This window comes from Hesperophylax consimilis, chromosome 30 (assembly GCF_061612785.1).
Source record: "Hesperophylax consimilis isolate HC1 chromosome 30, BYU_Hcon_1.0, whole genome shotgun sequence".
NCBI lineage: Eukaryota > Metazoa > Arthropoda > Insecta > Trichoptera > Limnephilidae > Hesperophylax > Hesperophylax consimilis.
Window position 1 is genome coordinate 1,055,365 of NC_142865.1, and position 26,384 is coordinate 1,081,748.

Sequence of the window (26,384 nt, forward strand, 5' to 3'; positions counted from 1 at the left end):
ACATTTGCCTTCGGGCCTCTCAGTCCCTTGTTTACCTAAGGAGCTGTGTTTGCTCTAAGCTACAAAGTACCCACTACTTGCACGGAAGGAATGTGCCTGCTTGAGGGGTTGAGATCACTTAGAAGTATGTGTGCTCAGAGACAGGTTTACACTCGGAAAATAGGAAAGTGGAACAAGATCTAACATTGATGTTTTTGTATATTTTCCTTGAAATACCGTAATCCTTGTGTATTTGATCCTTTTCTCATAGCCCCTGGTGTTGACCTTTAACGAAATGTTCCTTCTCCATTACTGCCTTTATAAAACAAATGTATATAGTATATACAGCCCCAATAAGATCTATAACAGAAAACTAACTACTTCTGTATCTACCATACAGAATAATATATTACAATAAAACAAATATGAAACTTTTTTCCACTTTAATTTTATTGACCTTAACCTGTTTTAGCTCATTAAAGCCATCTTCAGACTGGTGGTTCAGATAATAATGGAATTCCACCATGAATTGTCACTTTCAAAAATCGATATTATACATAATAATGTTTTATACTATTCCTAGTACCAGCGCCCTTTAGAAGAAATAGAATTACCATTTTCTCCTTATTTACTTGTAGGGTATTTATGGGCCAAGTGCTGAAAACTAAAAAACAGACAGTTAAATTGATAGCCAAGCCTCTTTTTGATGTTGAAATTTAGATAGATATCGATGTTTTGAGGTGAATTTTCATTACAACTTTCATTGAAGAAGCATAATATTAAATATATTAATAGAATTTCTTAAATTATTAGAAACTAAAGGATGTAATGACGATTCCCAACGAAAGCCTCCGAATATAAAACCTTAGGTGCAAAAAGCTAACATACCAAAGTGATCTCTTTTGTCGTTGAGCTGACACAGTTAAGACAAGTAGATTTCTCCGGGGAATAGGTATTTATGTTATAATAGCAGCAATGGGAACAGTCCTACGAACTGGAGGGAGTACTTCATATAGCTGCAGCAATTGAACATACCTGGGTAGGAAGAACAACAACATTATTAGATTATTTGCTAGATGGTGCAAGGGTGAAGAAGATTAGAAATAGAAAACAAATAAAACATTCATTCAATTCATTCGAAAAGACAGCATTTCATTCCTCTAACCAACTAATTAACTAATTCTTCCGCAAAGGTAGGCAAAGAGGACGGACCGCCAAATAACTCGGTCTTGGCACACAATACTTGCCTCATTCACATTCATACATAGTCTCACACACACTCTTCTGTTATTCCAAACTCTTGACATGGCCCAACTCAAGTATCTGGTTTACTGGATCGTGCCATATATTCTTATTACACTCCTTTCTTCATTCATTCGCTCTACATGCCCAAATCATCTAAACGTCTCTTTCTTAATCTTACTCATTTCGCTTAAGTCAGCCTTGCATTATTTACAAATCTAAACATTTCTCACACGATCATACATGGTTTTTACCACAGATGCGCCTCATGGATTTTATTTCTAAAGCAAACTCAATGAGTCTGCTTTCGTCCTCCTCCGCCAGTAGTAGAACCTACTAAACACTTCGGCGGATGCTAAGAGGTCAAGTTGGACGATACAAAAAACTACCGCGCTATTCCTGCAGGTGCTGGGCGACCGCTAGAATCTTTGGCGTAACAGGCGGCAACATATTGTAGCGGTATTAACTAGAATCTTCCGGAACGTTCTTAGGTGCAACTTGAATTGTATTAGAACCTGCTAGCCAAAAATCGTAGGTTACTGCCCATCTAGTTACTCGCTGGGTTATTATCGAATCATCCGCGCTTTATTTAAACAACAAGTACTCATTTTACTACTTACATATTTTTAACTCCCTAATCAAGATAACTAAATCGTTTTGCACCGCGATTACTTAAAATCTTGATGTTTCTGTTGTAATTAATTACTTTTTTAATAAAATATTGTTAAAATTTATTCACGGCCGGTTTATCACGGCAACAGAATAAAGTTATTATAAAATATTACGTATTTTAATTTCAACGCCGATCGCATCTTCAACCTTCGAAAAATTATCTTTGATATCTACTATTTGAAGTTGGGATTAGGTAGACGAGATAATGGCGAGAGAATTTCAGCTAATAATATAGTTATCTTCTCTATAATATCAGTAGTTAGATAGGGGGTGGTCCAAAGATGTTGGACAGTAGGGTGGAGTGACGTTGTATGGGACTTTGGATTAAGATGCCAGTACTGTAATTGCAAAAAAAAGTTGCCTTTATATAACACCTCTTTCGTCTAAAAAAATCAACTCGATCGAAACATTCCTTTATTCAACAACCAGCACATTTATATTTGGAAAAAAATTGTATGAAAAAAGTCGCTGAAAACTCTGCCAAGCATTATAAACAAGCGATATTCATAGCAAAAATACAATTTTATTAGGGGTTTTATAGCTAATAAGGTGCATAACACATGTGAAAATAAAAATAAAATTACCATAGTTTCAAAGCGGGGTCTATTTTTGGTTTTTTGAAGAGGATTATTGATTTTTTATTGTTCTTTTCGTGTTTTTGAGAAACATGTTTTTTTATTAAATAAAATACTTTAACAAAGAGATTTTTTTTTTAAACATTATCGAAGTTTCATAATATTTATCGTGTTTTGAAATGAGATTTGGTGTGAAATTCGGGCATTATATGCCTAGATTTTATTGTCGCCCGAATGAATCCATCTCTTGCTTCAGGCCCAACTGTAGACAACGATGCCTGGGTAACTAATTTGATGCACCTCTCGACTGCTTGAGTGTGGCAGGGAAATCTGGGAAATTCAATACTGTCCTTTTCTTCATAGAAATTATTTATCATTTTGACTAGGTCGTCATTACTGATTTCGGATAGTATCGGTGGCGGTGTAACTTCGCATTCCTGCCAGTTGATAATATCGTAATATTTACTTGCTGAAAAGTTTATTGTTGGAATAATAAAGTCTCTAACAACAGATGGACTCGGACATCTATCTCGCGCCTTTAATATTCGTCTCAAACTCAATTTTCTTACAATAAGGTTGTCATCCATTATCATGGATAGTAGCAGATTTTCCGGGTGGCAAAAATGAGCGTTTCTTTGAATTACTGGATTAATTATATCTCGTAGATCGGTGCTCAAATATCGGGTGAGTTTTATTATAGTAAAAACATGTAATGCCCCATCTTTACACGACGGGTGCCTCTTTATCTCAAACCATGTCGAATCATGTGCTTTAACAAGATATTCAGCAAGAATTTTTAGGTTCACTGAAGGGTTAGTTGTTCCTATATATATTGGAAGTATTGAGTTTGCTGTCGTCAATCAGCGTGAATGACAAATACTACCTGGATGACGGTTTGCTAAATTTGGTGGGCAGTGACCTGTTGTAACTGCAAAATATATTTCGTACAAGTATTTTTGGTCCGTGCTCAAATTTTTCAATTCCTCTGAGTCGAGTTTGTGCATCTCAAAGTGTATTGGTGAATAATTTATAACGGTGTTTTTAGAGCTGCTTGAAAGAAGTTTTCCAATAGGTCCTGAAAACCCTTTAGGTCCTGTTGTAGCACCATCTAAGTGTTGAAACAAGTAGCGAAGGGGAAGTTCGTTTGCATGCAGCTGACAGATATTGTAACGGATGACCTAATTCCAATTCCATGAATCTAATATTTCCATTTTTTGCCTGTATTGACAGCAGTCCCATCACATCCAATCGCTGATAAATCATTCAAAAAAAGGTGTAACATGCTCTTTGCGATGTTTTTGCCAGTTCCTGATGATGGTGTAACATGTCCAACATATTGAGACCCCGGCTCAGATAAAATGGAATAATTTTCTTCTGAAATCGTTCTCCGATGATATCTATCCCCTATTTTTTCCTGAGACAGTGTTTTATCCTTCCTTCCATCGAAATATAGACCTCGAATTTTTGTTGACTCCGACGACATCTGCATGTTTTTATTAAAGAAGTGCGACACGTTTGTCTAGCTCGTCTGAGTTTGCTCCTATCAATCACCATTTTAGAGCCGTCTTCGGTTACTATGCCAAAATCTTGTAATGTAGCACTTGCAACAGTTGATGCCGACCTGTCTGACAAACCATACTGATCGCAGATTCTGGCCAAAGTGGGGAGTTTTAACATCATACGGGAATTTTCTGTCGGTTGCGAAGAATGTGAAGAAAATGATTGGTTTTCATCAAAAAAGGGGTGACGTGGTTTTGTCGCTGATGCTGTAGATGAGCTGACCTTCGAAGCAAGTTCAGATAAATGAGCTTGCATCCTCATTTTCCGATGTAATTTTTTTGTTGTGTCGGTGTCTATTGCTCCCAGCATCATTTTTCTCGAGGATCTTTGGTCTTGAAGGAATGCTTGTTCTTTGGTGGGTACCTTGCGCGTCTTTTCGCAGGAACACATATTCAGATTGTTACATTTGCATGAAGCAGTATCGAAAAGTTTATTCATTTTGATTTTACAAGAATTTAACTTAACATAATAATGCACACTTTTTTTGGCCAATTTTTAAGTTTTAAGTATTCGTTATAATGATCTTGGATCAGTTTCATCACTCGATTGTGTGAAACAATGGGAATAGAAGCGCGCTTCCAAATTCCTTCAACAATTGCAGATATAACACTTTTTATTTCGAATACTGACGGTTTTTTTGTAGAGTTAAGATTACGCCCATATCGTAAGAACAAATAATGTTTAATCACTTCTGAGACAGTAGGTAACACTTGAGAGTTCATTTCAGTTGGTGCCCCGATTATTGGACATAAAATTTTGCTTCTCGTGTAATTTGCATTCATTTTCACAACAATTATATGTGTTAAAATTTAATCGGACAAGGATTCTAACACGTCTACGGTCAGCGGTAGCCGAAACTAGATGCAAGTCGCACTTAGTTTCTGCGACGAAACAATAGGAGCGAAATTATCCCCCCCACCTCCACAGCGCTCACAAACTCACTAGTTTAACAGCAATTTATGCAGTGTTTTTTTTTTATATAACATGTAATGTTCAATAAGGTAAATGCAATTGAAAGTAATGGATATTATTTTATATTTTTGAGACTGTACTCAGATTTTGGGGAAAAAAGGCTAAATTTACGTTTTTTACGTTACGAAATCGCTAGGTTGTTGAATGAAGACATAAGTTTAGATTTTTTTAAGTATTTTTACGAGAATATGAATGACATGAAGCATCTTTTGGGAGCTATTACAATACCGAGATTTGATTTTTGCAATGTCGCTCCATGCTATTGGACAGGTACAAAGCAAAACTAGGCTGTTGACCCCAACCCCGAGTTGCTGCCTCAAATAACGTTTAGTAGGATCCGTTTGCATAACTAAACAAATATTCTTAATTAGTAATACGCTAAATTACTACAGTATTCTGATACTGTAATCTTATTAATTCTATGAAAAACATTCTAAAATGTTTGTAAGGACGGTGTTTGAAATCCGCACGAAGAAAAATTATCTTATTAAAAAAGTAATAGCATGCCAATTTCCTGATAAAATATTAGTCATTCATAATTTATTTAGAACACGTGTTATTTTTCTAATAAATATCATGACAGAATGCGATAATATCAATATGTCAATATCAATGTCAATATTTGTACGCGCACGTGTTCCGCCGTCCTTACAAAACATTCGCTTTTACTGATACTTTGTTATGAACTCTGACAATTCATTAGTTGAAGGCCTGCAGTCTCGTTTTTAACAGGAAATCGAATAATTTGACCAAATTTTTAATAAATAAACAGTTTTTCATATCAGTAAGTTTAAAGTTTACAGTACAGTTCACGGTACAGTTTTACCTAGCACGTGTTTCATTATCAAAAATACAGTTAAATAATGATTGCGATCTCCCAGACACAAAAACACATTCTTAAAGATTAGATCTAAATCGCCCTATTTCATCGTAAAATTGATAACAATAACACTTTGCTTTCACCAGGCGACATTTTATATATCAATCAATTTCATAAATAATCATCATTCACTACACAGTCGGCTGCCGTCGATTAACGTAAAAAAAAATAAAATAAGTTTTTGTTTAATAAATTTATTTAATAAGGTATCAATTTTAAAATGTGGATAAATTGGTTTTTGACAATTTTAGCCGTTGTAGCTATGGTGATAGCAAACGACGACTTAGATCTGGACGTTGTGAACGAGGAAGACTTGGATGAATTCAGTTTAAGGGGTAATGAATAGAATATTTTTGTTTTCACATTTTAAACTGCTTTTCAAATTTTGTTAAAAATGTCTTTTTACTTGCCGAGTTTTCAAAACGGAATGAGTGATCACTCGCCATGGTATGCCGTTTTTGACTCGCGGAATTAGTGGGTTTACGGTTTTTTTAATATATATTTAAAAATATTTAATAAAGGTGAATTTATTGGCTTTATAGCAATATAATTAGTTTATATGTCTAAGTATTAAAATTCAGAGGTATGTTTTTTTTTTTAATGAGGGCGAGAGATTTCCAACCCGAACGCCAATCCAAAGCGAGCACTCGAGTGGTTAAAAATTTGGTGATATTATAAGAGTAATAAAATTTTTAATTAAAATGGATATCTCGATATTTAACTTTTCAAAATATTTAAATGTGAAAACCGCAAATAATATCACCATATTTAATGTGTTTTTAGTTGAAAGCACTACTTCATGTTTTATTTTCAATTTGTTTTATAGGTGCTTACATGCTTTCTTGTTACTATGACTTTTTTAAAATAATATAATGTGTACAGTTTGTAGAATCACAGAATGTTTGCAGTTCGTACAGTAAAATAATGTGTATGTGTTATATTTTCATACATTTTTACAGTATTATAATATTTATAGACCTACCTGGCTACTCAAATCTGATCACCAAACATGCCTTAGGCCTTCAGTTGTGTAAATAAAATATTAATATTTTTATACATTTAAACAACATAAATAATTTGAAGCTTCATAGCCGCTGACCACATAGTGAAATTTACTTGAATTAAGGCGATGCGTTGGGTTTCTGTAGGTTTCTAGATCGAATCGTAGTCGTAGTCGACGATAGAAAACTCATCCACCCATCCATAGTGTGGTGGTGATTTTGACAGAGCCTCTATTGTGTTAGGCCTTCAGTTGGAAACTATGTTCAACGACAAGCTGATGATCTCTGGATGTACGCCAGAGAATAACACATTTGCCTCCACCATTGCACTCGGTTTGCCAATATTTATTCGGATTTTACTCGACCACTAACCAGTCGAACACTCCAACCGCCATGAAAGGGATTACGTTGAAGATTTTCACAAAATCTCAAAATAGCAAGCAATAATCGATTCGATAAAAAGCATTTAACAACGTTTCAGAGTGAAAAATACCTTTGTTGTCGCATACCACCTTTCATAATCGAAATATTACTTAAAATGGCTTAAGCCGTGTATGGAGACTAGATCCAAGTACGGTTATTCACCAACCTTCCTCTTACCATCTCCTGCCCTTCTTTACTTCCTTTAACCTCATAACATAACCCATTTCGAATATCATGGTCCCACTAAAATAAAAAATAGCCCCAATCAATTCCATGTCTTAAAATTAAAACTTACGGTTTTACGTTATTGGAAGTTTTTTGACAATATTTTCAATAAATCAATTAAATAATTCTTGTTGCGGAGTCTCCATCCTATCTTTGTGAAATGTCACAGCATTGCTGCCAAGGTCTTGTATCTATGTGAGAATATTGTGTCAGCTCTTTATTAGCAGCAGACACATACCTGGACGGATGACGAACCTCGTGCTTGCACTGCTGGTGGACGCGGTGCACTCTTTCGCTGCAGCAGCTGGTCCAGTTTTCTTCAGAGTCTCCATCTTCGTGTCACCTGTTTCTGTACTTCATTACCTGTTTCTGTACTTCATTTTATTAAACTTAATTTCAATTTATTTTTGTAATATTTATATTTTTTTGTAATACCTGCATCAACTGTAAAGCGCCCCTGAGGTGATATCTCACGAAAACGGCGCTATAAAAATTGTCCAGTAAATAAATAAATAAATGACTGTCGATAACAGGCGTATGCTCGATTTCCATATCCAGGCTGTGTGCCAGCGCCGCGGTGTTCAGATCACAGGCCACCGGGGCTCCACTGACCACAAATGGCAGGGTCCTTGAACCTTGGTTGGACACTATGTAACGTAAAAGAATTGTGCAAGTTTGGATTGCCAGGGTAGTGCCCGATTATTGTTTTGTTGAGAGTTTTTCGGGTGGCTGCACTGCGATCGGTTTGACGGGCGGGCAGAATAACGCGGGTAGATTTAGATTGGAACAATACGGGAACAAAAACGGGAGAGTACGATTCCGCGTTGTGCGTGGCGTTTTGCGGGAAAAAATTAAGATTGTACAAAAATGGAAAAGAGCACGCAAATACCATGAACCGATCGTTCGGAGACTTGCCGTGTAAATTAACCAAACATAAACCAGACGTTTTGACTCCTGCGCGAGATCAGCCGGTTCTTTGTTCGAGTGGTATTGTTCGAAGAGATTAAAATATAAAATCAGTTATTTGAAAGTAAAAATGGTTTTATTTGTGAGGCGTAATTCCTTGGGGACTACACTGGATTACCAAGCATGCTGTCGAAGCGACACAAAGATGAATCATCATTGTTCCGTTAGACGTTAAATGGAAGCTGATTAATTGAGGATGGCCTCGCGCACTCGTTCGCACTCCATCTGTCGAATCTCCACCCGGCGCAACCTGCTCATCAGACGTGACAACATGAACAAGGTTCTTCAATGTTTTTTACACATTATGCCTGCTTGCTTTAGCCCCATAATAGCCCTGGTGATTGACAAGGGTCCATGCTCATAAGACGGGACATCAAACGGGACTTCAGACGTGACATTGGCGCTCCAACGTAAATAAAGTTTTAAAACAACTTTAGGTGCTCGTATTTAAGCCTATGGCAAGGGGATATTCTCTATCGTATCAAATTTAAGATTAAAAATTGTAATTTAATCATTTTTAATGTATAAATTCTCTGATAATATGCTTAATGTATAGATATGATGTGCATTACGAAGTACCTATGTGTGTGCATTGTGGTTGCGTTGTGGCTTCGTTCGCTTTACATTGATGTTTTGCTCGGTAGACGGTGTACAATTTTGACGTGAACTAGCTTCGTTCGCTCATTTGCTTGAAATATATGTTTTTTTAATTAACTACTGAATTGATATTCGTGTACCGTTGTTTTATTCCACTGGTAACACGGACCTGTCAGTTGATATTGTTTTGAACATAGTGACAGCGATAATGTTTATTATTGTCGATCATTTGATATGTCATTACATTTGTAAATGCGAGCTATACACTTATAAAGAATTTGAACACATTTGTTACGACTTGCGGTAACGTGTTAGTGTACCAGACTGTTTTTTTAAATTTCAGAGGTATTGTTTTTTAAATAATTTTTTTTTTGAAAAATTTCTCAAAATTTTGTTTTTTCATTACAATCAAAATGGCGATTTCTAATATAAACGGAGCTACAAAGGAGGAGATGATACAAATGCTTTCTGAAGTGAATATCACTCCAGAAAGTACATTGTCAGCTATGCGGGAACAGGCTCGTATGTATAATAAGAGCTTTAAACAATCCGGTAGTGATTCTTCACAACAAAATGAAGGCAATAGTGATAATGCGAATCAGACTACAAACATAGTTAATAATAATTATTATCAATCTGCAAATACAAATACGTCCGTACATTCTTGGGGTATTAAATTTTCGGGTTCTTCTGATGTTAGGGATTTTATACAACGTGTGGAAGAGTTATCTAGATGCCGTCATATAGAACTGTCATCGGTTGTGATTTCCTTTGCTGATCTTCTGGAGGGGAGAGCTCTGTCTTGGTATCGGACAATTTATAAAGATTCTTTATCTTGGCTTGAGTTGAGAAATCACCTCATAGCACGTTTTGACCGTTATATTAACCAAACAGAGGCCCTAAAAGCCTTATTCGCAATGAAACAAAAATTTAATCAAAGTGTTGTGGATTACGTCGAGGACATTAAATTAACTAATCTCAGATTAAACGTTCCACTTACGGAGGAACAGTTGGTAGACCTAGTTTCTGATAGTCTGTTACCTAAATATGCCTTGGCTATCGCATATTTTGCAGAAAAGGACTTAACTTCTTTGGTAAATGTGTGTAGGAGATTTGAAAAGCTCTCAGTAGATAAACCCTTACCGCATTTCACTTCTTCTCAAGCAACTTCCTCTTCATCAACTCATACTTCATCTTCTTCTTCTAATAATAGAAAAACTTTATATTGTTTTTATTGTAAGGGGCAAGGTCATACAAAACAATTTTGTAGGCTATGGAACTCTGAATCTCAGAGAAATTCTGGTAAACGTAAAGATGACTCCGCTCGCACAAACCCAAAAAACTAGCGTGTGATCCTCTGCGTCCTGCTAGCAAGGATGCCAGGAGATCATCACCCTTAGTTGATAGCTCCAGTAACCGGTTCTTCGGGCGTGACATGGACGCATGCATGCCCATGGCTAGTTCTGGACAGGACATCAGACCTCATGCGAATATTTCTATTCAAAATCTTGTCTTTTCGGGTCTGTTGGACAGTGGTGCGACTGTCAGTTGTTTTGGCGGTTCTCTTTACAACTTCTTTATTAGTTTAGGGTTTAGTCTAGATAAGTTAGAATCGTACGTTACCACCGCTGATGGGGTACGTCAAAATGTAATTGGTACTATGCGGGTACTTGTTACTTATAATAATATTAAGAAATATATTACCTTTTTTGTTATTCCGTCTCTTTCACCTGTGATTGTTTTGGGAGTCGACTTTTGGAAACAGTTTGACATCGCTCCTCAGTTGTTTTCAAAAGCCAACAGTGGTCGTGATGTTGAGAATACTATAGGTGAAATTCGCAAAATCATGTTAGCTTCCCTACTGAACTCTCAAGACAATCATAGGCTAAATATTGTCATAGATAAATTTAACACAATTTCTTTTGAAAAATGTGGATTGGGTCGAACTCATTTAGTTCAGCACAGAATTAATACAACAGGATAAACCAACGTGATGGTGTGCGGGACTACCAACCCTGCATACTATTCCGTTTGTTTCGTCAGTGTTTTTCTAGTGACTTGCTTTTGAGGCTTGGTACCCTCAAGAGGTTGTGACTAGAATTTCACAAAATTTCCTCATTCTTACTATCTCATATATATATATATTTTTTTTTTTCCCAAATTCTAATGAATTTTTTTTAGGAGACGTCGTTTGTAATGAATGTCGTTTCCTCTGATCCGTGTGATCAGTGGCGCCCATTAATTTAGTTTAGGTCTTAATTCTTTATTATCACTTAAACTTTACTGAGATTTATTCTTATTTACGTTTTGAGTAATTTTCATTTTAAATGAGACGATTCGTCTTCTTACTGTTGTGAGCTTATTAGTGCGACGCACACACGCACACACACACATTGGTACGTTCCGTCAGCATAATGGACATAAGTTTGGTTGTCATTATCCTATGGTCTGAACCCTTCTTCCACAAGTTCATTGGAGTTTTCTTATACTTTTGTCAAGTATCGAAGTTTTATTAGTATCCAAAGAGTCTCCAGAGGACTTGGAAAGAAGGATTCTTATTTTTTTTGTGTGTGAAAGAATTGAGCAATTTTTCATACACAAGATTATGTAATTTCTATTTTAGTTGTTCAATGTACTAGTTTTATGGTTAAATATATTTAGTTTAATATATATATTTTTAAGTCTTAGTTTCTTAAGGAAATTCTCAAATTGTGTTGTTTCAAACAAAGGGAAGTACATACTGCTTTGGCGTGCTAACCTATTACATAATTCCGTCTGGATATTATCACTTTACCTCTGCTACGTAAGAGTGTGTCTTTGTACAGTTTTGTTAGTCATAAGTACAATTTGGTTAGTTATAAGTAATATATGCATAAGTATCTCATTGCTAGTACCAGTGTTATGCTGTAAATTTTGTAGTACAAGTGTCGATCTCTTGAATTGTGCTCGTACACCTCGTAACCTGTGTCAATTATCTAAAGCACATAGTTGAACACCAATTATATTTTGTTTGTCCAAGAAATTTCGACTCTTTGCTTACATGGTAAGTGAAATTTTTGTTAGAATGCCATCTAGGCTACTTCCTTAGTCATATTTCTTGAGCAAGCAATGTTCATTCGAAGAGAATATGCTAGGTATTTTTTATATGTAAACCTTGATTCAACCACGATAGAGGGGTTTATCTTCTGATTGTAAAACCTCATCTAAAATTCTTGGCATTAAGTTATGTAAACCCTGCTCTGAACATTTTTTTACATCAATTTTGTAATCGATTTAGTGAAGATCTCTTAGAGATTTGGTGGATTTTTATTTTGTTAAGTTCTATTGTTTCAAGTTTTTATCTTAGAATGGTAAATTTGTTTTATATAAACATAGGGAGAGAAAGAGAGTTTATGTAGTTACTTTATTTATTTTCTGTTAAAAATATATATGTGTTTTTGTTTTCTTCTTCAAAGAATAAAGTGGGAGCTTGAGTTCTCCATACTCACTGGTGTCTCAGAGAGATTGTCTCTCGATAAGTGAGTAAGTGTTTGCGAATCTCATATTAGAGATATAAAAGTGAAGGTACAATCCCCATGTAAATATTGATAATAATATCGGTTGTGCAACACCAATCTGCGAATTGGTTTTCTCTTTTCGTTTTCTTAGTTTATAACTTGTTTAGTTTTATGGTTTTCTGTAAAAACTTATTTATTTCTACTAGCTTTGTTTTTTATGTACATGCGCGGGAAAGAAAGGTATTTGCGTGTTTTTTTTGTTTTTTTTGTTTTAAGGTAATTTTACTTCACTTCGCGGCGTAAAATTTCCGGGGGTTGCGGGGAATTGTAACGTAAAAGAATTGTGCAAGTTTGGATTGCCAGGGTAGTGCCCGATTATTGTTTTGTTGAGAGTTTTTCGGGTGGCTGCACTGCGATCGGTTTGACGGGCGGGCAGAATAACGCGGGTAGATTTAGATTGGAACAATACGGGAACAAAAACGGGAGAGTACGATTCCGCGTTGTGCGTGGCGTTTTGCGGGAAAAAATTAAGATTGTACAAAAATGGAAAAGAGCACGCAAATACCATGAACCGATCGTTCGGAGACTTGCCGTGTAAATTAACCAAACATAAACCAGACGTTTTGACTCCTGCGCGAGATCAGCCGGTTCTTTGTTCGAGTGGTATTGTTCGAAGAGATTAAAATATAAAATCAGTTATTTGAAAGTAAAAATGGTTTTATTTGTGAGGCGTAATTCCTTGGGGACTACACTGGATTACCAAGCATGCTGTCGAAGCGACACAAAGATGAATCATCATTGTTCCGTTAGACGTTAAATGGAAGCTGATTAATTGAGGATGGCCTCGCGCACTCGTTCGCACTCCATCTGTCGAATCTCCACCCGGCGCAACCTGCTCATCAGACGTGACAACATGAACAAGGTTCTTCAATGTTTTTTACACATTATGCCTGCTTGCTTTAGCCCCATAATAGCCCTGGTGATTGACAAGGGTCCATGCTCATAAGACGGGACATCAAACGGGACTTCAGACGTGACAACTATTTGAACTAAACCACCTTATTCTTAACAGCCGGCTGCTCAGTCCCCATCTCCAGTCTGAGTGCCAGCGTCCCAATATACAGCTTGCAGACCACCGGTGCTCCGCTAACCACAAACGGCACCTCAGGGTACTTGGACTTTCAGATTGGAGAGAAGATCGTCCTGACGTGTCTGGGCAGCGAGTTGCTTCAGCCACTCACTGATGAGAGACCTGAAAGTGCGGTTAGTTTTTGTCTTTTTAGTCTTTTCCATGTCTACCGTTTAACGTTTTCATTCTCGGAATGGGCGAATAAAATCCTAATTTATTTATTTTGGTTTTTCAAGAGTTTTATTTTAAAATGTACACTTATTACTTGTTATAAAGAAGCCATGTTTTTTTAACTCTTCCCATCATCCCCCTCCACATTTCCACCCCTACTTCCCCCACCTAAGAACGTCTAATTATTTCTAACTACATGAACCTACCATATATAATTTTATCGCAATAAGTGGTGTCCCAGAAGGATTGCACCTTGGCCCATTTCATTTAATGCTTTTGTTACTGCTTTATTTACGATGTTGATATTTTGCTTTGTGCTGACGACCTAAGGGTTTATTAAATTAATAAAGCAAACTATACGGCTGCATAATAATCTGAAAAACCGACACGACTGGTGTAAAATAAATAAATTGGCACCCTTTATAAGTAAATATCAAGAAATTAAATTCTATAACATCAAACAGTTAACTATCAATACACAAAAAATGATTAAAATCATTCTGTTTAGTTAAATAGATATTTAGGGCTAGTTTTTGATTATGAATTATTCAAAAATTAAATATGTACTGAAATTGTTACACAATTAAGCCAAAAAATAGAGGAAATACAGATTTTGATTTAATTGGGAGTTTCATCTCGGGATTTGAATCCGAGACCTCTGAATTCGTAGTTTTCTTCGTTTAAATTTTTCTTTTCAGTTTGCCGTAGTTTTATCGAGGATAGTACAAATAATACTGATTTATTTCTTCTGTTTACAAATTTAAATTTTTATTACAAATTTAAATTTTTATTTTAATTTTATTTTCTTTCATTTTAATTTTATTTCTATTATTTTCATTTTATTTTACGTTAAAAAATAAGATGTTAAAAATATTGTATAATAATTATGTGATACAAGCGCCTGATTTATTTCTTATGTTTACAAATTTAAATTTTTATTACAAATTTAAATTTTTATTTAAATTTTATTTTCTTTAATTTTTATTATTATTTTATTTCTACTATTTTCATATTATTTTACTGTTTATTTTATTATGTATTAAAATATAGTAATATAAAGGCTACACGTATCCTCGCTTTCACTCTTGTAATCTCTCAAAATAAATTGTATCGGCGATTTCACCAGTATATTCACTGTCAATTTGACTGTCCTAGAACGGGAGACCTTCCTAGTTGGACAGTCAAAATCTATGCTGTAATATTTTTGTAACAAACAAATAAATAAATAAATAAATAAAATAAAAATACAATACAATACAAAGTTGTTCCATTTCATTCAAATAGTCTTACCTAGTATTCGTATTGTGCAGTGTTAGTGACGAACGATTGGTATGGAAAACGATGTATGCGTTATAACCATTATAATCCTCAGGACTTTGCTGTGTTAATGTGTTTTAGTTAAATATATATTGAACATTCCAGACTGTGATGTGCGTGGAAGGAACGCACTTTTCCAGCCCGGACTGGTTCCAGGGCACAATAGATCTGGGAGAGATCAGTTGTGCCTGCGGCCCCAGAACCAAGGTGGTGACGTCAAGCTACTGTCAGTCAGCCTCCTCCCAGTCTAGCACCAGGATTCAGGTGGGGATCCACACATCCTCTTTTAACAGCTATGTCGCCTGCCTTACTGAGGTGAGAGGCCGAGTGGAGTACGTTACCTACACTCAGAAGCCCACCAACTTGGTCATACAAAATGTCAGCAGCCCTCCACCATTTCAACGCAAGTATTTAAATAGTTTTCTTTAATCATATGAATGTTGCACAGTAGTTCCAACTTCGCGGAGTAAGTATGACTTTGGCTTACGAGATAGGGGATGTTATGCGGCTAAATAGAGTGGAAAGGGGAAGAAATTTAAGAACAGTGAGAGAAAAGTGTCCGACTGCTTAAATTGAAGCTTTGAACCAATTTTTAAGTAGTGCCTACTGAATACAATCAGAAATTCTAATTTGAAGAAGTAAAAACACGCTTCGTCTTAGATTATTCACTAATTTATTAGCATTCTCGTATATACGTTTTTCAGATGATTATAGTTTGAAAAGATAATAATTTCTGATAATATACAGAAAATAATAATAATTAATAACCAGTAACTGTATTTAAATAGGCTTCCCGGAGTCAGTAGAACTATGGCATCTAGATTGAACGAGGCTCATTTCACGAGTAAATAATAATGTTTAATAATCGGTAACTGTATTTAAATAGGCTTCCCAGATTCAGTAGGAATATGGTATATAGCTTTCAGGAGACTCATTTCTTGAAGCGTTTCAAATATCAGTGTTGGTCCACCAGGGTGATACTGAGAGTATCTGTCCGTAACATGGTGGGTAAAAAAAACATAAAATGTGTAAAAAAAAAATTTTTTTACATAAACAACTTGACGGTATTATTTATTTATTTACTAACGGACCAAGTCCAATTAACACATTACATATTCCACAAAATTAAAACAACAAAAGATTCTATGATAAAAGCTATGACTGAAATAGGGCACAAAAATAATAGAGATAATATCAAGTCAAGACAAGATAAAAGTTTTGATGGAGTTCCACCAAAATATTCAAGGTCTTGACTTGAATTGACAAGTCTGGATGTTCTGGACATTGGTGAATGGTATCCAGAATTTGTAAAGTGTTGATTGAGGAAAAGTAAATCATTATTTCTGAGTTTACGGGAATTATATTGCGTAATCTACAGATATCAATCCATTCGTTGAGATAGGGAAAATTTCTTAAACGGATAACCTATATATCACTATCTTGGCATTATATTATCACAACGTCACTCTCCATATCATCTCGGTACGTTCATATAATAATTTTTTATCTTCATTTTGACTAAACTATGCATTATTTACGCGAATTGTCGGATTTGCGTTATGAGTGTAATTGACCATTCATTACATAACTTACACGTTTTAAGAGCGCCATGTATTTCTTTAGTTAAATCTTCCAATGTAATTGGAAGATTACTATTAAAGAAATACATACATTTTACTAACTCTCCCACTGCTGACCAACACAACTATATTACAAGGAAGAAATCCTCAAAACTATTGAACATCCCAAAATTAAATACGTCTTTTGGCCAGAAAAATCATCATTTCCAAGCTACAAAACTATATAATGCCCTGCCAATTGAACTCAAAAACACAACGGAGACACAAAAATTTAAAAACAACATCAAATTATGGCTAAGTAAACATGAAGATGAGGAAATCAATAAAATTATGAACTGAACAAATGTGAAGACAATTTTTTAAATTTTTTTTGTAGAAATTAACAAGGAAATCACGATCTACACCTATACAAAAACCTACAGTCCGCCTCGCAACAGGAATACCTAGTGAGGAGGACTGCGAATAATATACTTAACTTTGTAATTATAATTGTCGTTAATAAAAAAAAAAAAAAAAATTATTGTTGATTCATGTGAATATGTACATTAGCATAAAAAAATTAATATACAGTTTTTAATAAAAGGGGCTGAAGCATATGTTTACTTATGCACGCCATGAATCAGTACGAGTAATCAGTACAGTACGTATCCAACCTGTACGAATATTTTTTTTAAGATATTAGTTCCACACAGGAAGCCCTGAGGAAAAATCCTTGTTAACTTGGGCATGCTGTATGGAGGGTATTAATGGGGAAAAAAGGAAAATAAGTTCTGGGAATGAAAATGGTATGAGGTGTGGTTAGGAATCTGAGGTCAATATGTCCAGAAGTGACGTATGAATACATCTCTCCCACTGCGGTTCAGGGTCGAGAAAGAGTTTGGCTGGAGAGGTCAAAAGGTCTCACTCATCTAGTCTCTCCCGATCCGATCCGCCACGTAGTGGGTGGACTAACGCATCCGCCACTAAGACCTAGACAAATCTCACCCCACAAACCCGGGCACCCCTGCTAAGTCACCAAACAAAACGAACCACTTTTAGTGACCTATGGCAGAGATGTTGATTATCCAATAAATAATTCATGGGGTAGCGGTACCCATACCAGCCTCCCAAATTGTTAATTATTTATGCAAATTCTTTTTTTTTATCCCGAGCCTTGTGTGGGAACATAGCAGGGTGCGGCGACGTCACCAATTTTAAAATAATCCATATTGCATTTCCACAGAGGGCGCATACTTCCCTGGTTTAAGCATGACCACCCTGTACACAGAGCAGTCTCAGCTGGAAAACTTCGACTCAGTACTGGGTGGCTGGACTGGCTCCCTCTACCTGCTGAAGGGCAACTACCTCAGCCCCGGGCAGCTGGCCGCATCTTCGGACTTCGTTTTTCACACCTCACAGAGAACCACCTTCCAGTATGTCAACACAGCGCCGCAGTGGGAAAAGTTTAACAGCGGTAACTGGGAACTCCTGGAACAGGTATTATTGAACCCTTATTGGAGGATGGAGGAAACGAAACCACTGCCAGGATTCTCTCTCCCTTGGAAGACGTGATTCTCACAGTTGTTTGGAGTATGCCTCTCAAGTCCGTTATCCCAGGTATCAGAAACGAATGAGATTCAGCCTCGTTTTCCTGGATAACGTCCGTGGAAAGTCGTAGAAGTTCCGCAGACTTACTTTTTAACAAAAATAGAAACTTCTGTAATAGGTTACCCCGGATTACTTGAAATAATTCAATTGAGAGAAGAATTATTGAAGACAACATTTGCCATTCGAAAATGATACAGAAAAATCAGAAAAAGATTCGGTCGCAGAACCCTCGCCTTGTCGGGGCGACGCTATACCAATGGAGCTAATGGGACCCAATCTCCTTTGGTCATATTTAACTGTATAATACTTCGAATAAGAACTACCTAACTAACTACTGTCTAGATTATATTTAGACAGTACGAGTTAAATCTTGGGATCATACATAAAGATAGCAACCAATAAAATTGTGAGAGAAAATGAAGATAATGCCGGTTGGTCTTATTCGAAGTACAATACAGTTAAGTAAGTCCATTCGCTCAGTTAGTAGAGCGGCGCCCTGGCAAAGTGATTGTCCTGGGTTCAAGTCCTAGATGCGACCGTATCTTTGTCTGATTTTTCTCTTTCACATTTTCGTTTGAGAATCGCTAATATAGTCTTCAATAATCAAACAACTGTAAATGTTCTTTAATTACAAGTACTTGGTAATATTTGTTTAAATATGGATCATGTAATTCTTCAATAAGTTAAACTTAGTTGATCTGTAATCACAAGTTAGTATATTACAATAATAACGTGGCACAGACCATTTTCTATACTCGAGGCATAAATCAACTTCTATAGATTGGTAACTTCAGGCTTTTTGTATGAAACAAATTTGACCTAAAAAACCATAGATATGCCAATATTTAGACAGTAAAATTCTCATTCGGAGTCTACTTATTATATTTTACTCCAATGAAAAAGTTTATTCCATAGATTTTTTCATTCGTGTATATAGTTAGGCAAACATATAACGTCACAACATTTCGGTTTCAATCTTCGATCGTAGTTATACCCCCTGACTCGAGGGATTCGAAGTGAATCTGTTTTATCTGCTCGTTGCTCAAAGGTTTCAGTCTCAGGTGGTCACCGTTGGTTCCATTCAGAAAAGTTCGGGAACGATCGGCTGTGAGCGCGACGCTAGTTGTGGGTTACCAGTTACCAATCTGATGATGAAGAATAACAAATAAGGCCATTACCTACATCAAAGACACTGAAATAACACAATTTGAGGTTTTACTGACAAACCAGACAAAACCATCCCTCAATGCAACATTAACTCAAAACAATGTCCCATGAAGTTCCCTAGCCTTGTGAATTATCACGATGGTGGTATCTTCGATTACAGAGTCTAAGGAAGAGGATTGCTGCGCTGGGGGCCAGCACTACGATCTACAGCGGTACTTGGGGCACGCTGGAGCTGAGAGATGACCGCGGAGTGATGAAGGAGATGTTCCTCTACGCGGAAAGAAAAATGATTCCTATCCCCCTCTACTTTTACAAGGTAAATATATTTCACAGATACATGTCCCTCCTTTCAGGGTTATTTGTAGCGAAGATTTCAATATGCGAAGATAGAAATAGGACGCTAAAAAGGCTAACGCATCAGTCAGCAAGTGGAATAGTGTATAGACCCACCTGCAGAGCTGCGGACACATAGTTCTGGAAACCTGTTATATTTGGTTTGTCCAGCCATTGCCGTTTAGATTTTTATGTATTTTTTTTTGTATTTTGCTGTATAGGAACCTATAATAAACATTTATAAGTAAACCATAGACAAAATGCGAGAAATAATTAACTGAAAATTCTCCCTCAAGGCAGGTTATGCACAACTTAAAATATAGTATATTATGCCATTTCTATATTACACTCTTATATACAGATTTACTTTTTCTTCCATTAGAAACTGCTACTAATTGTTACTAATTTACATAATATACATATATAACCTACTAATGATATATATTCTGTAATTTTTTGATGAAATAAATTAGTTAAAAAATATATATTTATACCCATAGACTAAATTCATAAATTTTTATACCCATAAAAATATATATTTCTCATTAGACATGTATGTACCTGCTGTCGATATAATATATAGTGATTTTGGTTGAAAATATTATGATCCTGTTCACAGTTTGTAATCAATGTTGAATAAAACATCAAGGTAACGTTCACTTTGTTTTACAGTAAATAATACATTTAAAATTATGTATATTATCGATTTTTTATGTTTTGAGCATCTGTACCTAAATAACGTCTATTTGTATGTTTTTCTTTACAGATTCTACCTGTTGTGGTATGTTTTTGTTTTAATATATAATTATTCTGTTCACAGTTTGTAATTAACAACGAATAAAACATCAAGGTAACGTCTATTCACGTGTTTATAGCACGCATCCATAGATATATACAATCAATGCGTCGCCTCATAATCTCTAGATACAGCTATGCTTTTCTTTGTTCATTTAGTTTGTAATCGTTTATAACACTAATATGATTTAATATTTTCACGGCCAAAAGTATTTTTGTCATTTGATTTTGGGGTGTTATGCCTTGTTGCTCAAACTCTTTCTTTAGCCAACGTTTCGGACAACGTTACAGTGTCCATCATCAGGGCAGATGTGTGATCTTTATGTGTTCTTGCAAAGGTTTTGACCGGCAATCAAAATTAGTTTTGTCTTTGATTTTTTGGTCACTATCCTTGTACTAGTGGATCCCGCAATGTTTTGCTATTGCTTATATCTTTTTCGGGCGTTTCCTACTTTTTCATCATTCACAATGTCTTCAATATTCTCCCATTCACATTCTACCATTTGAATCCGCTAAACAATCTTGGCAATAATAAGAACAAACTTTGAAGTTTTCAGCGATATCATTCTACTACTTTTCGAGTTATGCAAGTACAAACATACGCAGGCTAAATTTTTATATAATCCTTCCGGAAGATGAATTTTCTAGATGATAGTGAAAATTCAATCAAAATCCGTTCCGTAGTTTAGAAGAACCAAGCACATAAACAGACAGATTCGGATAGTGACTTTGTTTTATACTATTTAGATATAACGGTTTCCTTCGTCTACTTTAGCAAGTAGATGTGTGATTTCATCTTCTTCCAGAATGAATACACAAGTGCATACCTAATACCATAATAAAGTGTGTGTACCTTTAATCATACTTCATCCACTTGCCCTAGACGGGTCCTATGATGCCATCTGGAGTTGTTTCTCTCTTTGGAGTGGTCCGCTGATTCTGATCTCGAAAGATGACCAAACCACCTCAATTTCAACTTGTCTATATGAGAAGTAGCAGGGGTTCGATGTTTAGCTCATCTAATTTAGTATGTAAGAGTGGGAGTACACTCTTATTTGTACACTACCAACATTGTGTCGATATGCCATCTAGAGATGTTCCTCTCGCTATGTCTGGGGCGGTCCACTGAATCTGATCTTCTGGCAAGAGATCAAAAATGACCAAACCACCTCAAACGCGACTTAACTCTATTAGGGATAGCAGGGGTTCTATGTTTAGCTCATGTCATTTAGTATGTGAGAGGGGGGTAGTACACTCTTATTTGTAGACTACCAACATTGTGTCGATATGCCATCTAGAGATGTTCCTCTCGCTATGTCTTGGGCGGTCCACTGAATCTGATCTTCTGGCAAGAGATCAAAAATGACCAAACCACCTCAAACGCGACTTAACTCTATTAGGGATAGCAGGGGTTCTATGTTTAGCTCATGTCATTTAGTATGTGAGAGGGGGGTAGTACACTCTTATTTGTAGACTACCAACATTGCGTCGATATGCCATCTAGAGATGTTCCTCTCGCTATGTCTTGGGCGGTCCACTGAATCTGATCTTCTGGCAAGAGATCAAAAATGACCAAACCACTCTATGGTTCGATGTTAAGCTAATCTCATTTAGTATGTAAGATTGGAAGTGCACTCTGATTTGCACACTGCCAAAATTGTATCGAAACTTTTGTGTGTTACACATATATTATTTGTCTTATTTCCAGGTGGTGATCGACACCACCACGAAGAAGGCCACCGCCTTCGTGGGTATCAACAACCCTCACCTGACCGTCGCGGAGGCCGAACAGTTGACCTTCTGCACGGACTTCTGCCTGGGCAGTGCGGCCTTCTCCTGGCTGGACTGGAGCCAGCAGAACCGCACACTGGGCTACTCCTTCTGCTGCGAGCTCAACGAATTCCAGAATACTGTGCTCAACCTGCCTTCCCTTACTAGCTCCGGCCTCTTCGTTTAGTAAAGACAACTAGTACATTAACGAAAAAATATATTTTAAAATTAAACAGTAACTTTGTAAACATCACTTATGGGTAAATACTTAATGCCGACCGGGTTTCGCTACAACCGTAGCCTCATCAGGGCAGTATAATACTAAAAATTTAAAAATTAAATTAACATGTGTAGATATCACGGTAGGTGGACAGTCTGAGCTACAGTGGAAGAGGTAGGGATAGTTGGGAGATTGGGAGGCGAGTGTTCTTTGTCAATAGGGAACAATCTGAGTATAGGGCTTTTATTTAGGTTTATTTGGTTGTTGATGACTTTGCTATTGACGTTTATGGCTTTCCTTAACTCTAACGCTTCGTAGTGACTGTCCCGCGTTTTACATAGGCAAAACAGCGCGTAATATCAAAGTTAGAGTTAAGGAAAGCCATAAACGTCAATAGCAAAGTCATCAACAACCAAATAAACCTAAATAAAAGCCCTATACTCAGATTGTTCCCTATTGACAAAGAACACTCGCCTCCCAATCTCCCAACTATCCCTACCTCTTCCACTGTAGCTCAGACTGTCCACCTACCGTGATATCTACACATGTTAATTTAATTTTTAGATTTTTAGTATTATACTGCCCTGATGAGGCTACGGTTGTAGCGAAACCCGGTCGGCATTAAGTATTTACCCATAAGTGATGTTTACAAAGTTACTGTTTAATTTTAAATTATAATGTCACATCACAAAGTAACCGCTTCATATGAAGAAAAAATATATGTATTAAATTGGTTTATTGTTCATTGAGGAAGTGTTGTTTGTTTAGCGAACTTATTTAAATAATAATAGTAATAGGTACAGATTATAAAGGTTAAAAATAACTGGTGTTTGCATTGCATATTATATTCCATTTTCAGAATAGAAGAGAAATAATAAAATAATGGATTAAAGCATAAAGTGGACTTAATTAAGTTCGTTACACACGAGGAACATAATATATGTGGGCGTTTATAATATTTCAAAAATATGTTCACATTACACACGAAGCTATATGTAGGTATAATATATTTTAAATTCCATTAATTCTGGACCTAGTTTTCACGGGGATCGACTTCTAAAAAGAATTTTGCAATAATTTTTGTGATACATTTTTTTCTGTTATTTTAAACCCCTGCCGCTTGCCGCTTAGTTACCAGATATATAGGTACGTAGATTAATAAACATCAATGGATATATATGATAACACGAATATATCCAAACAAATGTGTTTTACAATCTGAAAATGCATACCATGAACATTTTAAATATGCAAATAATTATTATTTAAAAAAAAGAGTGTTTTTTTTGTTTTTGTTTTTGAAATAAGAGTTCACTCTCCTTTTTTTAATAATTGATTTAGTCGAGAAGTGGTTAATTTATGAAAAACACCTGTGTTTTTCTTTTTCCAAGCATCAGGTATAAAGTTGTATAGTTTTTGCTCAAAGAATGACAAGTTTCTTTGAACGAGGAATAATTTGGTTATGAGTGACAATTTGATTTTTCGTTAGTATCGGGTGTTCAATAGAAGGGATGGAAAACTGTTTAAAATTAATTTCCTCACATACTTATGTCTTACAACTCGTAACTCTTCAAATAGTACATTTCTGTGATATGTAAAATGGTTTTTGAGGATGACCCTGAGTATTGATTTTTGAGCTTTTGCTAAGTGGTCCAAAACAGTTTTTGCACACCTACCCCAACGTAAGGATGCATAGTCTAGTAGTGATCCACACAGCATAGTAAATTAGTTTCAGTCCTTTTTTACGTAGGCTATTTCTAATTAGCATTCACATGTGCGTAAGCGTTCTAATCTTTGTGATGACTAAATCTATGTGTCCGTCCCATCTCGGATACTTGTCTATTAAAATACACAGACATTTAATACAGTTCACGCATTCTAGTTTATATCAATTACAGGTAGCCGAGTGAGAGCATTAATTTATAAAATATTAGGCATTTATTACAGGTATTTCTATGATTTTGTTTACCCCCGACCAATTTCAATTTGTGTGATGTTTAAAATTTTTTTTTTTGGTTTTAGGTATTTCACCCTGAATTAAAATGATTTATTACCGGGTAAACCAATTTACTGTGATAGTAATTGTGACAATAGATTTTTTTGTGGGGTACTTTGAAATCTGTTTTCCCACATTATATGGTAATATTTTCTTATTTTTTGTTTAATAATAAGAATTTATTCCAGAATGTACACAGGGGTAGTTAAATGCAATTCATTCCATATTTTGATATAATATACATAATTAAAGTAAGAAAAATAACAATACATAGGGGATTCCGATAGGCACAAATAAAACGGAATTTAAGTAAAAAAAATAAAAAAGATAAACACATACATTTTTTATTTTATTTATTTATATAATTTGTACATTTATTTATAACAATTACAGGTAATATAGCCTAAGACGTTATAATTAAACCATTTATGCAGTGTATATGCAATGCCAAAAATCTCGCAAATGCGCTATAGGACACAAAAAATAAACCTATTTTTTTATCTACCGCATTCAAAAAGCACGTAGCTCTCCCCACAGGTGAGTTCATAAATATATTAGTGCGGCTTGCTCTACTATATAGAAGATTGTGATGACGTCCTGTAGTGAGACTCTGGTAAAAAAAATTTAATTGGGCCAATATCTCATTATTAGATAAGTGACCGTTTATTAGTTGAAAAAAATATTTAAGCAAAGCAATACCTCTACGTGTCTCTAGGGAGTGGTAATTGGTCATGCCTAATATATAAATCGATTGGTAAAGCCAAGGGTAACGTCCATAGAGCCGCGAGAATAAAAACCTTTAAAAAAATGTATGGACTCTTTCAATGCGTAAAGTGTATGTTAATTCACGTGGAGCCCAGATGATCGAGTTTGATTCAAGTACACTTAGGACTAGTGTGTTATATAATAACGTCAGTGTTTTTGTGTTACGAAACGGATATGAGTTTCTAATTACGAAGCCAAGAAGCCTGTATGCTCTGCTTATTAAATCATCGATGTGTTGGTGAAAAGTTAGTTTGAAAGTAAGTAAGAAAAAAGTAATTTAATGAAAGTAAGCAGCCGTTTGTGGAGAATATTTGGATATTTACCGTCTCCTGTCGGGTCATCAGGGGGGACTCCATCCAGGCAACCATGGCAGTGATGATTTTGTTACTTGATTGGCGTAGTCTGCACCATAAGCTTCCCATGTGATGGCGGAAAAGCGCCTCGTCCCTCCAGGAACATTTCCGTGGCGCTGCAGTATCTCGGTAGGCGGAATAGTTGGCGATATGCATTATTATAAGCGACTTTTAGCTTATGTCGTTGGGATAAAGTGTAATCCACCCACAGTTCTGACGTGTACAGCGAAGTGCAGAATGCGTAGAAAAGTATCTTTTTCACATTTGTACTGCAAAAGTGAAAACGCCTTGACAGCATACCTGCTCTAACGGATATCGCTCTTCTTTGCCTTTCCATATCCTCGATGTCTATATAATGATATGAGCTTTTTGTGTTTGTAATCCCAGGTTTGGTTAGGTTAGGTCAGGTTGATAATAGTGAAGAATGTAAGGAAATTGGGAACATAAGTCAAGAGTCTCTGGATATTTAAATTGAAGCCATGAAGTAATTTAAGTGGTGCCTTTTGAGATCCTAATTTGAAGAAATAAAACAGTTGTAAGTACATTTGTGTTTAAATATTTCGGCCATCGCAACTTTCAGCAATGAAAAAACGTATAATCTGAGATTATTCG

At 35.8% G+C, this 26,384-nt stretch overlaps 1 protein-coding gene across 1 annotated transcript; it reads left to right on the forward strand.

The window, feature by feature from the left end:
- Positions 1-6,012: 6,012 nt before the first annotated feature.
- Positions 6,013-22,791, forward strand: LOC149409496 (uncharacterized). The gene is made up of 6 exons (XM_089649545.1): positions 6,013-6,215; positions 13,662-13,852; positions 15,312-15,609; positions 18,009-18,262; positions 19,701-19,856; positions 22,377-22,791. Exons 1-6 carry the CDS (start codon positions 6,101-6,103, stop codon positions 22,623-22,625), a joined length of 1,263 nt encoding a protein of 420 aa, XP_089505671.1. The 5' UTR covers positions 6,013-6,100; the 3' UTR covers positions 22,626-22,791.
- The last annotated feature ends 3,593 nt before the right edge of the window (positions 22,792-26,384 follow it).

Bases quoted from the DNA above. Each gene is read 5' to 3' on its own strand.
- LOC149409496 (XM_089649545.1), top strand. From the start codon at position 6,101: ATGTGGATAAATTGGTTTTTGACAATTTTAGCCGTTGTAGCTATGGTG. The intron at 13,853-15,311 runs GTTAGTTTTTGT...TGAACATTCCAG, and splicing joins ATGAGAGACCTGAAAGTGCG to ACTGTGATGTGCGTGGAAGG. The intron at 19,857-22,376 runs GTAAATATATTT...TCTTATTTCCAG, and splicing joins TCCCCCTCTACTTTTACAAG to GTGGTGATCGACACCACCAC.